The sequence below is a fragment of the Sphaerodactylus townsendi genome, linkage group LG01, assembly GCF_021028975.2.
Source record: "Sphaerodactylus townsendi isolate TG3544 linkage group LG01, MPM_Stown_v2.3, whole genome shotgun sequence".
In the NCBI taxonomy this organism is placed as follows: Eukaryota; Metazoa; Chordata; class Lepidosauria; order Squamata; family Sphaerodactylidae; genus Sphaerodactylus; species Sphaerodactylus townsendi.
Window position 1 is genome coordinate 13632944 of NC_059425.1, and position 13456 is coordinate 13646399.

Consider the following 13456-nt stretch of genomic DNA (forward strand, 5'->3'; position numbering starts at 1 on the left):
GGATATTATTCGTGGATATTTATTTAAGCAGTCTAGGTACAGCGGCCTCTTTTTGTTCTGTAAAAAACATATAAATACAGAAAACATAACCAGGCACGAGGGCCAATAACAGTTATTGGGGGAATGGCAGACGAAACAAAAAAGTCTCCACCCACTGGCGGAAGACACCGATAGACGAACCTCCTAGGGGAAGGAGTTCCAAAGTTTTGGAGCCACCACCGAATAGACCCTTTCTCATGTTTATTTATTTATTATTTAAATTTGATAAACTGCCCACCCCTGAATGTTACCACATTTAGACTTAGCTTGGGAAGGCACAGACCCTCCGTAGATGACCAGAGCGTTCCCTTTGTGTGTTGTTTGCTCATAACATTCCTGTCTCTGTTCAGGACTTCTTGTGCCGTCTAGATGTGGAGCAAGACTTGAGCACCTTTTGCCAACAGAGAGGCTATGATGCGCTGGTTTTGATGGCGATTTCCTTCCACGGGCGGAATGAGCCCTTCCGGCAGCTGGCTGTGTACAGCCAACAAGAGGCGCTCCGGACAGGGGTAAGCCCATTTGCGAGTCTCATAGTAAAGGATGGTGAAGGATTTCCCTAGAAACTGTGGGATTTCCTGGCAGTTCCGGAGTTCTTTCTGAGAACCCTTTGCGCAGCTCTGTCAGGATCCCGGCTTGGCTCTGAAGGGGGTCCCAGAGAGGCCTTTGGCTATGATAACTTGGTGCCCCTTTTAGAGTATGTACAGCCAATCCACATTTACACCCTCAGGGCTAACGCACTTGTCCTAAGACAGCAATACATTTTAAATCTTAATAATGAAAATGTGTTTACATGCATACAAAAGTACTCCTTGAATCTCTAAACTAAATACTTTCAGCTTACAAAATGCGCTCATGTATAACTACAATATATGCAATACAAATATAAACAAAATGCAAATAGTCAGTCGTCAAACCTCAATCATATTTGGGTTTGGGCTAACCCAACTCCAGTAAGTTTGGTTTCGGAATTCCTACAATGGCTTAATAGTTATAGCTCTAATATACAAAACTCTCAATGGAGCGTGTATAATATTTGACTCTGGCTCTTCCAATATTGCAGCTGACTGCAATTTTTTCAATATGGTGGACTTTCAGAGTACTTGATACTTGATTTGATACTTGATTTGATACTTCTGTTGAAGAACACCTGGCCAGCATGGAGTAGTGCAGTGATGGCGAATCTTTTTGAGACCGAGTGCCCAAATTGTAGCCCAAACCCCACTTATTTATCGCAAAGTGCCAACCCGCCAATTTAACCTGAATGCTGAGGTTTTAGTTTAGAAAAAAACGGTTGGCTCCCTCTTCCTCCACCCCACCCGCTCGAGCAGGGGCCAGCCTGCTCTAGCCTCCAGCAAGTCCTGCGCACACCACTCTGTGCCTCTCTAGCATCTCTGCTTCCTCTGCCCCACCCCCCCCTCCAGGCAGCAGCCACCCGGAGCATAGGCACCAGGCCCGCCAACCAAGTCCTCCCTGCTTACCGCGGTGTGCGCACGCCATGCTCAGTGGCCCAGGCCAGCCTAGATGTGTGTGTAGGGGGTGTGATTTTCCGCCCCCCACATGACAAACTCTGTGTGTACGTGCCCACAGAGAGGACTCTGAGTGCCACCTCTGGCACCCGTGCCATAGGTTCACCATCACTGGAGTAGTGGCTAAGAGTGGTGGATTCTGATCTGGAGAACCAGGTTCGATTCCCCACTCCTCCATAGGAGCAGAGCAATCTTATCTGGTGGAATGGATTTGTTTCCCCACTCCTGCAGATGAAACCTCCTGGGTGATCTTGGGCCAGTCACAATTCCCTCAGAGCCCTCTCCCAAATCCCAGTGAGAAAAATAGACATGAATAATGCAAATAAATAAAACAAAATAGATGTTCTCAAACTATTGAAAGCAAGTGGGAATGACAGCATGGAAATCCAGTGCTGTGATGTGTGTGAAGTTATACTTTTTGAATTTCTGCTGGTCAGCATGATGTAGTGATTAAGAACAGGGGGGCTCTAATCTGGAGAACCAGGTTTGATTCTCCCCTCCTCCACATGAGCAGCAGACTATAACTTGGTGAACTGGGTTTGATTCCCTGCTCCTCTGTACATTTTGCCCGAATACTGATTGTCTTTTATGGCAGGAAGTGAGGAGGAAGTAATTGTGAGTGCAAACTGTAAAACCACAAAAGGTCAATGTGAACTGCCGCTTGCTCAGCTCCCCCGGTCAAAGGTCATCCATCTCCTGGTGTGCTGTAAACCCAGGCGTCAAGACCAGCAAGCTTTTCCCGGTGTCGTGTGGAATCACTGATTGCTTTTGTATAAAACTATGAGGCTGGAGATGTCCCAGTTTGTTGATCAAATGCAGGGGCAAATTGGGTGACTGGACTGATAGACTAGTGTTATTATTTTTACATTTTTTAAAATGTTACTATCGCTGGGGTGTTGTGTGGTTTCCGGGCTGTATGACCGTGTTCTAGTAGCATTTTCTCCTGACGTTTCGCCTGCATCTGTGGCTGGCATCCTCTGAAGATGCCAGCCACAGATGCTAACAGCGTCGAATACTTACAGAACAACCATAACCAACCGAAGCTCTAACCTGTGATTCCGACCGTGAAAACCTAACCGACAATACTGAGTGTTAAAAGGTATCAATTTATCTACCTATTGATATGGTTATTTCATTTTTTTTAAAAGCCTAAAGATCTAAAGCAGTGCAGGAGTGAGGACACCACGGGGAATAGAAATGATACAGCAGGACAAGCTGTGGGAAGGAATCGGCAACAGGGATGAGGGTGGGGGGGAAGCGGGCAAAATAGTGTGAGGAATTGTGTGTGTGTGGGGGGGGGGTAAGACTAAGTGGGCTGGAAGAGGGAAGAGCTCCAGGGCAAAACTGTGCCCCCTGGCAAATCTGTCCCTCTCTGACAGCAAAGCGAAAGTAAAATCATGCTATAAGTGGATTTGCTTGCGGCGGAGAGAGTGGAAATTAAAAGGGAGCTAGAGGAATTACATCCGTACTAGAAATCTTGCCGCAGCATTCACCTGCCTCCACTAAACAGCAAACACCTTGAGCATAATCGGCCAAGATGTCTGTTGTGGGGAGAGGAAGGGAAGGCGTTTGTAAGCCGCCTTAAGTCTCCTTACAATTGAGAAAAGCGTAGTATAAATGCTAACTCTTCTTCTTATGCTCTTTGAAGCCAGCTGAAGTCAATGGGCTTAAATGGGCATACGTATCTCCGTTTTGAGCAGTCCCTTTAATCTTCTAAAATCTGCAGGCGTGTCCCGAGGCAGAATGGAAGGGAACCCCCGGAGGTTAATGCTTTCTTTGCTTTTGTAGGATAAGATTACCTGTGGAAATTGTGCTGGCTGTTAAATGCAGCCCCCTTTGTTTGAAAATGTGAATTGGACTGCTCTCGGGAGCAGTAGTGGTTAAGGGCAGATGCACTCTAATCTGGAGAACTGGGTTTGATTCTCCGCTCTGCCACTTGAGCTGTGGAGGCTTATCTGGTGAACTAGATTAGTTTGTGCACTCCAACACACTCCAGCTGGGTGACCTTGAGCTAGTCACAGTTCTTCTGAGCTCTCTCAGCCCCACCTACCTCACAGGGTGTTTGTTGTGCGGGGGGGGGGGGGGGGAAGGGAAAGGAGATTGTAAGCCCCTTTGAGTAAGCGGTGTATACATCCAAACTCTTCTTCTTCTTCTCTTTTATTGGGTCCGGGTTTTTAAAGCTTATATATTCCAGTTTTTAAATGACAGTTCGGTGCTCTAAAAAAGCAGCCACCTGTATTTATTTACTGAGTACTCCATCAAAGAATTTAATTAAAAATATATTTTATATAAAATATTTTTCCTACAATGCGAGGAGCTTTCCCTTTGCTCTAAGTGCCACTTTTAGCAAAACATTCCTGCAAGATATAACCCGCTATTACGTAGGGTTGCCAACTCTGGGTTGTGGAATTCCTGGAGATTTGGGGGTGGAGTTTGGGGAGGATGAGACTTGGGGAGGGGAGGGGCCTTAGTGGTGAAGAAGAAGGAGGAGGAGGTGTTTGGATTTATATCCCCACCTTTTTCTCCTGTAAGGAGACTCAAAGGGGCTTACAAGCTCCTTTCCCTTCCTCTCCCCACAACAAACACCCTGTGAGGTGGGTGGGGCTGAGAGAGCTCCGAAGAACTGTGACTAACCCAAGGTCACCCAGTTGGCATGTGTTGGAGTGCACAGACCAATCTAGTTCCTCAGACAAGCCTCCACAGCTCAAGCGGCAGAGCAGGTGATCAAACCCAGTTATCCAGATTAGAGTGCACCTGCTCTTAGCCACTACACCATGCTGGCTCTCCATTGGGGCTTAATGCCTCAGACTCCACCCTCCAAAGCAACCATTTCCTTCTGGGGAACCGACCTCTGCAGTCTGGAGGGCAGTATAATCTCCGGGCCCCACTTGAAGATCGACACCCCCAATGTACACAGGTTCCGAGACTCGCGTTTTGATTTTCACTTAAGCTGAAGGCTGGATAGAAACATTGCCTTTCCAACCGTCTCTCCGTCGTGATATTTCGCCTCCTGTTGTGTATCGCGAGTAGCTATTTTTGGCCGCACGTTTTTGCCGTCATCTTGTCGATCTTTGCCTTGCCTGGAATACCGACAACAACCTTGTAAGGAAGGCCAGAGTCCATATGCCCAAGCAGCAGGGGAAGAGTGGACGAGCGAGTGAGCGAGGCAGAGGCAGCTGCACGGAGCCAGTGCCAGAATTGGGGCTGACATTTCAGAGTCGAAATGCGAAATGCGAAATGCTCGTTGCTGCATCCCTGCCTCCCCGCCCTTTGGCTGGACTCGCTGGCATCTGCGGTCATCGTGATAGTTTGCCCACTCTGGTAGATTCAGTCCTGTGCCCCATTGTCCCCCCACATGAGGGATCACTGGAGGGGGGGGGGAAGAATTGCACGCCCCCTGTCCATGCATCTGGAGCGTCTCCGGCCTCATTGCTTCCCAAAGCACCAGCGAGGCGGGCGGTGCTCACGCAGCCCACCCAGCCCCCCTCCTTCGCCCCCCTCCCTTCTCCTCCAAGATGCTCTCTCTCTGGCTGGCTCGTCACTCATTAACCACGGTCAAAGGTTTCGGAGGCAGGCAGGCAGCCAGGCGGAGCAGCGGAGGAAGACACGCAGGAGATCTGGCCAGATGACGGGAGAGGGTCTCCGGCCGGCCTCGGGGATGGGAGGTGAGTGGCGTCTTTGGCTCCTTGGTTCCCCCCACCCCTAGTCTTTCCCTCGCTGCCGTTGCAAATTGTCATTTCTGGGAGGCTCTTCCCCCGCCCTCCGCATGGACTGAGAACCAGCGGAGACGTTTGCAAAACCCTTTCTCTGCTGCTCCCGTTCCGTTCGTCCCCTCCTTCCAAATCCCCGGCAGCGATTCTTTTTCCCATTGTGCCCGTCTGCGAATCTGACGAAGGGTGCCTTGACTCTCTGAAGCTCACGCCACACAACATTTTGTTGATCTCTACGGTGCCCTGGGACCCAAATCTCACCGTTAACGGACGCATCAATTCTCTCTCTCTCCCTCTCTGTCTTGCGTGCCATATTCCTGCTCTTTTTGCATGAGGCGTGTCTATAAACCTCTGGCCTATACTTTGTGCTTCCCAAGAGCAGGGCAGGCTTCTAGAAGCATCTCTTCCACGCTGTTTGAAAGCCATCAAGTTTCCAGCCCTCAGTATTTTCAGGGGGCTTGTCTGTCAGATCCTGCCGGCTGTTTCTGCTAAAGGACTTAGAGAGCATTTACGGCGGCTGCTATGGAGCTCCAGCGGAGGGTGGGGTCCCATATGTGAGAAGCGGAGCTCCCGTTTCGGAGGAGGCTGTTTACAGTATTTGGACTCTTTGGACTTCCTCCCAGAATAGCCGTCTTCCATATTTATGAGAGTGGAACTTAACAGTATTGAAAATCTGTGATTCTTCCAGAATTGTATTTTGAGAATGAAGGTGCCAAAAAAGAAAGGAGGGAGGGAGGGAGGGAGGGAGGGAGGGAGGAAGGAAGGAAGGAAGGAAGGAAGGAAGGAAGGAAGGAAGGAAGGAAGGAAGGAAGGAAGGAAGGAAGGAAGGAAGGAAGGAAGGAAGGAATGGGGGAAGGAAGGAACGGGGGAAGGAAGGAACGGGGGAAAGGAAACTGAGAAATAAACCAAGCCAAACCTTGTGCTAAAGTTAAATCATTTTTGACCCACCTGAAAGTCTGGGGGTTTGGAGTTTTGAAGGGTGGAGCGAAAAGGTTGTTTTTGTGTTGCAGTGATGTGCTCTTGCTGCGTAATTCTGCCCCTCTGTGAACTGGGAAGGGGTGTGGAAAATCAATTTTTAGCTTTGAAATTGTGTGTGTGTGTGTGTGTGTGTGTATGTATGAGAGAGAGAGAGAGAGAGAGAGAGAGAGAGAGAGAGAGAGAGAGAGATGGACACAAGGGTACAATTTTGTTATTGCCTATTTGTGAAAAGGCCACCCCATGTAAATGTGTTTATTTAGCTGAAGTCAGTTATTTAATTTAAAAAAAAAAAGATTTAGGATTCAAAAAGGAATGAATTCGTGCCACTTAAAAGGGCTCCTTTCCCCCAAATCTCATAAGTGTGTGTGGGGGGGGGGGGGTCTGTGTACATCCCTGATGGGTATTTCGGGAAGGTTTCTGTTTCAATTTTCTTTTTGTTTCCCAATGTCCCCAAATAAATATTTTACTTTTTGTTAAGGGAATAATTCCATTTAGCCTGGCTTGGGGTTCATGGCAGAGGCTCCCAGTTGAAACGCTGCCTTTGCTCTCACGTTTTTTCTGAGGCCGACCCCCGCCGAGTCTATCCTCTCGATCCCTCGTGTATTTTATTTGTCGTCTTCGTTTATACCCCGTCTTTCTTCCCAGTGCGGATGCAAGGTGGCTCACATCCGCCTCCTCTCTTCCATTTTATTTTCACAACAGCCCCACAAGGTAGCTTCGACTGAGAGGCTGTGACTGGCCCAAGATCACTCAGCAAGCTTCCAATCCAGCGTGTGGGGATTTAAACCTGGGTCTCCCGAAACCCAAAATCTGACACTCTTAAGCAGCATACCACATTGGTTCTCTTCACAGTATCGGCGCTTGGACTTCTCTTCCAGGAAAATGGTTCGTTGCCTCAGTGGCCTTGAAGTGCGGCAGAGTGCTATGCACATGCAGAATAAGCAACAGTGGCGTAGTGGTTAAGAGCAGGTGCACTCTAATCTGGAGGAACTGGGTTTGATTCCCCTGTCTGCCACCTGAGCTATGGAGGCTTATCTGGTGAACTCGATTAGCCTGTGCACTCCCACACATGCCAGCTGGGTGGCCTTGGGCTAGTCACAGTTCTTCGGAGCTCTCTCAGCCCCACCTACCTCACAGTGTGTTTGTTGTGAGGGGGGAAGGGTAAGGCGTTTGTAAGCCCCTTTGAGTCTCCTGTAGGAGAGAAAGGGGAGATATAAATCCAACTCTTCTTCTTCTAGTACACTTTCAATGCACTTTCAACCCACTTTGCAGTTAGATTTTACTGTGCGGAATAGCAAAATCCAATTGCAAACCATTGTGAAAGTGGAGTGAAAGTGCATTATTCTGCATGTGTGGAAAGGGCTCTGAGACTCAGCCAGTTCCTGGTGCTCTCCCAAGCTGGCTGACATCGGAACAAGGACCCGGAGCTAAAAAAACATGCCCGCTACTGTGTGTCGATGTATGATTGATGTGGAGTGGCCGTGTGTTCTCCGACCTCTCCATCTGGTCCCAAGAGAAGATCTCTAGAGAGTGTAAGAGCCAGCGTGGTAGAGTGCTTAAGAGTAGCCAACTTTCATCTGGAAAACCGCATTCAGTTCTCAACTCCTCCGCATGAGCGGCGGACTCTTATCTGGAGGACCGGGTTTGATTCCCCACTCCTGCACATGAAGCCTGCTGGCTGACCTCGGGCCAGTCACAGTTTTCTTCTTCAGTCTCACCTACCTCACAAGGTGTCTGTTGTCAGGAGAGGGACGTGATTTGCACGCTGCTTTGAGACTCCGTGTGGTAGAGAAAAGCTCATGTTCCAAAGAGGTCTTCTGTAAAAACTCCGCTGCAAAGTTCTAGAACAGGGGTCTCCAACATGGCGCCCAGCAGCTCCATGGAATCTGCAAACACTTTTCTTGAGAGCCAGCATGGTGTAGTGGTTAAGAGCAGGTGGATTCTAATCTGGAGAGTGCCTGGTTTTGATTACTCGCACTCCCTCCACCTGGAGTGGCTGGAGCCTTATCTGGTTGCAGATGTTCGGCTTTCCCCGCAGCTCCTACATTCCTGCTGGGTGACCTTGGGCTAGTCACAGTTCTCTCAGAACTCTCTCAGCCCCACCTACCACACCAGGTGTCTGTAGTGAGGAGAGGACGGGAAAGGAGCTTGTATGCCACCTTGAGTCTCCAAATTCTTTTTCTTTTTCTTCTTCTTTTTCTTCTTTTTCTTCTTCTTCTTTGTCTTTTTCTTTTTCTTTTTCTTTGTCTTCTTTTTCTTTGTCTTCTTGTTCTTGTTCTTTTTCTTCTTCGTCTTCTTCTTTGTCTTCTTCGTCTTCGTCTTCGTCTTTTTCTTGTTGTTGTTGTTGTTGTTGTTGTTGTTGTTGTTGTTGTTGTTGTTGTTGTTCTTCTTCTTCTTCTTCTTCTTCTTCTTCTTCTTCTTCTTCTTCTTCTTCTTCTTCTTCTTCTTCTTCTTCTTCTTCTTCTTCTTCTTCTTCTTCTTCTTCTTCTTCTTCTTCTTCTTCTTCTTCTTCTTCTTCTTCTTGCTGCCCTGGGTGAGAATTCAGGAGGTGCCCACCAGCTCAAAGAAGGTCTGGGACCCCTGCTCTTGGAAGTGCTTTGGGGCCGTCGAGCATGTTTTCATTCACAACCACAGCCTCTAACAAAATATCGTAAACACAGCCCTGTTTGGTTTGGCTCTGCCACCTGCCCTGGGAGCTTTCCAGCAAAAGACGGGAGAGGGTTGGAAAAGCACACACCACAAAACAATCCACTGGCAGCTGGCTGGTCTCTCCGCGCCTCCTGGCGTTTCCTTCTCCGAGTGCCCCGCTTTTATAGGGCAGCCGCAAAGATTGCCGCTTTCTGCCCCCTCGCCGTGAATACCAATGAGGTTGTTTGTTTTGGCCTGTGGGAAGGGAAGCCTCTGGACTCGTGCCTCTCGCATGACTCACCCGGTGCCATCTGAGGATGGCAGCCTCTGCCGGTTCTGCCAGCCGCTTTCGATCTCCAGGGCTGGCCGTAGTCGGTGGTGGACGCTGCTCAGAGGCTATGGTCTGTGCTCTCCCGCCTGTCAGTTGCACAAGGGATTTGCAAGGGCATTTCATCTCCCTTGAAATTGGCTGGGTGAGCCCAACTTTCAGCGTGGGGTAGTGTTCGAGGGTTGGACTAGGATCTGGGAAATGCATTTGGCCATGCTGGCAGGGGCTGATGGGAATTGTAGTCAATACAACAACCTTTATTAGGCATATTAAAATAGGCTCCAGAGCATTACAGACATTTCTGAAGTACAAATCAAAAGTACATTCAAAACACAGACAGATAAACTGGTAAGTCTAGTGCATTGAGAACATTGACTTAGAAAAAATTTCTGTCACTTGTAAAAAAGAAATTTTAAGCTACTTTCTTTCCCAAGAGCCACGGCCTCTGTGTTATTTAACAAAAGCTCCACAACAGAGTTAGCTCAGGAAGTCTCTTTTCTTCAGTTTTGTCTAAGACCCGCCCAGGAGAGAAATTCCTAATACCCACATATCTCAGACAGTCGAGTATAATGTGAGCAAGGGTCTCCACTTGGTTTTTACAGGTGTGGATTCAATGGATAACCCTGATCCTGGAGAGGGATAAGATAAGGCGAAAGCCCATGACCCTTTGTAATGGCCGATGGAAAAGTATTGCATCTGGCCCTTGTAATAATCCATCTCTGTTGGGGTTCAGTTAATAGTTCAAGATATTTGGCTATGTGCCCCTGTTCTGGTACTATTCCGACGGGAATTGTAGTCCATGAACATCTGGAGAGCCGCAGGTTGCAGACCCCTGCCAATAGCCAAATTTTTTCCCCGTGGTATCCCAGTCTGTTGCTCCTGAGAATGCAGCATCCATTTGATCACCATGACTAGTAGATTCTCAAAGAACCAAAGAGAACCATCTGCCCCAGCGTCGGGATTCCAGCAAACCTTCTGAGGAGCCCACAGAATGGGGTACCATCTAACTGTCATGCTTTTATGCTACCCTGCTTTCAAGGGGTGTGCCTGCTTCTCCCCCCTGTCCCTCACATCAAGGGATATGCCAGCGTGGTGTAGTGGCTAAGAGCAGGTGCACTGTAATCTGGAGGAACCGGGTTTGATTCCCCACTCTGCCACTTGAGCTGTGGAGGCTTATCCGGTGAGCCAGATTAGCTTGTGCGCTCCGGCACATGCCAGCTGGGTGACCTTGGGCTAGTCACAGTTCTTCGGAGCTCTCTCAGCCCCACCCACCTTACAGGGTGTTTGTTGTGAGGGGGGAGGAAGGGAAAGGAGATTGTAAGCCCCTTTGAGTCTACTTACAGGAAAGAAGGGGGGGTATAAATCCAAACTTTTCTTTTTCCTCCTCCTCCCCCTTCCCCCTCCCCATGCACACTTGTCTCACAACAACCCTGCAAGGCAAGTTAGACTGAAAGAGAGTTTTTGGCCCAAGGTTACCCAGTAAATTTTCTGGCTGAGAGAGGATTTGATCTTATATCGCTCTAACCACTTAACAGCATTGTCTCATAAGGGCCTTCTCCCGGCTGGGGGCTGGGGGCAGAGTCAGGTGTAGGTTGTCGGGTACTAGGAGCAGCAGTGGCGTAGGAGGTTAAGAGCTCATGTATCTAATCTGGAGGAACCGGGTTTGATTCCCAGCTCTGCCGCCTGAGCTGTGGAGGCTTATCTGGGGAATTCAGTTTAGCCTGTACACTCCCACACATGCCAGCTGGGTGCCCTTGGGCTAGTCACAGCTTCTCGGAGCTCTCTCAGCCCCACCCACCTCACAGGGTGTTTGTTGTGAGGAGGGAAGGGCAAGGAGATTGTCAGCCCCTTTGAGTCTCCTGCAGGAGAGAAAGGGGGATATAAATCCAAACTCTTCTTCTTCTTCTAGTCAAAATGGCCTCCGTGAGGCGTCCGTTTTAAGTGACAGACTAGTATGCTTGGAGAGGACATTTTCTTACAAGGACTCGAAGACATGTACAGGCTTCATTGTCCCCCTTTTTACCTTCACAACAACCCTGCGGGGTTGGTTAGCCTGAAAGAGAGCGGGGATTTGAACCAAGTGGGGATTTGACCCTGGCTGTCTCCAGCTTGTAGACGCTCTGTTACATGTTCTTCCTTTCCTCCCATTTATCTGGATCGGCCGACTGAGTCCCGTGGCTTCGGTTGCTCCTCCTACAGCCTCCCAGCCGCCGTGGCAGTCGTGCCAAGTCTCCACGAGGGGACGTGAGTCACAGCTCAGGGCGGGCTCGGCCTGGCACATGCCGCCTCGATCCTCAGCTGATTTCCATCTCTCTGAGGGCTAAAATAAGACGAGAGAAACCGCCAAGCCCCTGGTGCGAAAGGGAACCAGGGAAGGGGATACTTCTGACTTCCTGGGCTTCTGCCCCAGACCCCAGAACGGGGTGCAGGGGGCTCTCCCAGCTAGGTAGGTGACATGGGGTGGATGGGTGTGGAGCTGCCCCTGCCTGCTATAGGGTGACATGGGGTGGGGTTTGGGCAGGGGTTGTGGGGAGCTGACTTGGGGTTGGATCCTGTGACTTTAGTCCCACAAATGGGAGACTGCCTCCGTGGTGGTCCCCAGGATCCAGCCCTGTGAAGTAAGGAATGCCCTACCTTTTTTAAAACAAAGGGGGAATTTTTGTGCCCCTTTGAGGCTCTCGATGCGCCCTGTTAGCATCGTTTGTTGGCATCGTTTGTTCTTGCGTGATGTACTGGTTAAGAGCAGGTGCACTCTAATCTGGAGAACCGGGTTTAATTCCCTGCTCTGCCACTTGAGCTGTGGAGGTTTATCTGGGAAACTCGATTAGCTTGTGCACGCCAACACATGAAGTCTGCTGGGTGACCTTGTGCTAGTCACAGTTCTTTGGAGCTCTCTTTGCCCCATCCACCTCACAGGGTGTCTGTTGTTGGGGCGGGGGGGGGGGGGGGGGAAAGGAGATTGTAAGACCTTGAGTCTCCTTACAGGAGAGAAAGGTGGGGTATAAATCCAACTCTTCTTCTTCTTCTTCTTCTTCTTCTTCTTCTTCTTCTTCTTCTTCTTCTTCTTCTTCTTCTTCTTTGTGGAACCTCCATAATCAGAGGCAGTCAACCTCTGAATACCATTGGGTGAAGGAGAATTATGAAAGAAGGGCCCCATATGGGAGTGTGCTGGAGACATCTGGTTGGAACTAGGAGGTCGGACTAGACAGGCATAAGGTTCAACCCAGCCGGGCCGCCCTTGTGTTCAAATCAAGCCCTCTGGGAGTTCATCGCACACCACTCTGTGCCTCACATTTACAAGTGTGACTTTGAGGGCCAGAAATTTGCCTAGCTTTGCTTGCTACGTTTTCTTTTCTCCCCCGGGCGGTTGGTGAGTTTCATGCCCAGCTGTACCGTGTGGGCATGGGGTTTTGAGAACCAAAGCTATTTTGGGCTGCGAGTGATTCATGTTTTTCTTCTTCCTCTCTTATTTAGCATTTGTCGACAACTTTTAATTACCATGAGCTTGTCGTCTCCCTAGGGTTTTAACTGAAAGATTGGTCACCGGTTACTCCAGCAATTTATAACTGAGGATGACAGGTCTTGGTGCCCATGGGCGCAAAATGTCTGTGCCCAACATGCAGCTGAAACCCAGGTCGCGCCCATGCCTGTTTGGCGTCTCCTGCACTGTGCTGACCATGTGATAAAGTTCATGTTAAATTTCTCCTGTGGTCTGTATTGACAGATAGAACCTCCAGCTGCAAAGGCAGTGTATCCCTGAATACTAGCTACCGTGTTTCCCTGAAAATAAGACAGTGTCTTATATTAATTTTTGCTCCCAAAGAGGCGCTATGTCTTATGTTCAGGGGATGTCTTATTTTTCTGTGTTCTGTTCGTCGGGCATGCTTCCAAACAAAAACTTTGCTACGTCTTACTTTTGGGGGATGCCTTATATTTCGCACTTCAGCAAAACCTCTACTACGTCTTATTTTCAGGGGATGTCTTGTATTCGGGGAAACGGGTATTAGGATGTAGTGGATGGAGAGGTGAACTAGGTCCCTTCGTGACTGTGATTCACGTTCACACTTTTATCACAGAAGCTTGCAGGACGGCCTTTTGCCCATCACGAATGCTCGGCTTGGCCTCCCTCGCAATCTTGTCGTGAGAAAATGTACTAATGTTGCAAGAGAACTTTTTTAAAAAATAATTTTTTATGTTTACAAACTACAGACATAAGGAAAAAAATAAAAGTGTTAAGAATTGAAAAC

The 13456-nt window shown here is 48.9% G+C and overlaps 1 protein-coding gene across 1 annotated transcript in view; it reads left to right on the top strand.

Moving 5' to 3' along the window:
- The window catches only part of PRUNE1 (prune exopolyphosphatase 1), a 34518-nt gene that overhangs the window by 18222 nt on the left and 2840 nt on the right, over positions 1-13456 (top strand). The window contains exon 7 of the mRNA XM_048481835.1: positions 390-548. Coding sequence (XP_048337792.1) covers positions 390-548 — 159 coding nt within the window. The remainder of the gene's footprint in view (positions 1-389; positions 549-13456) is intronic.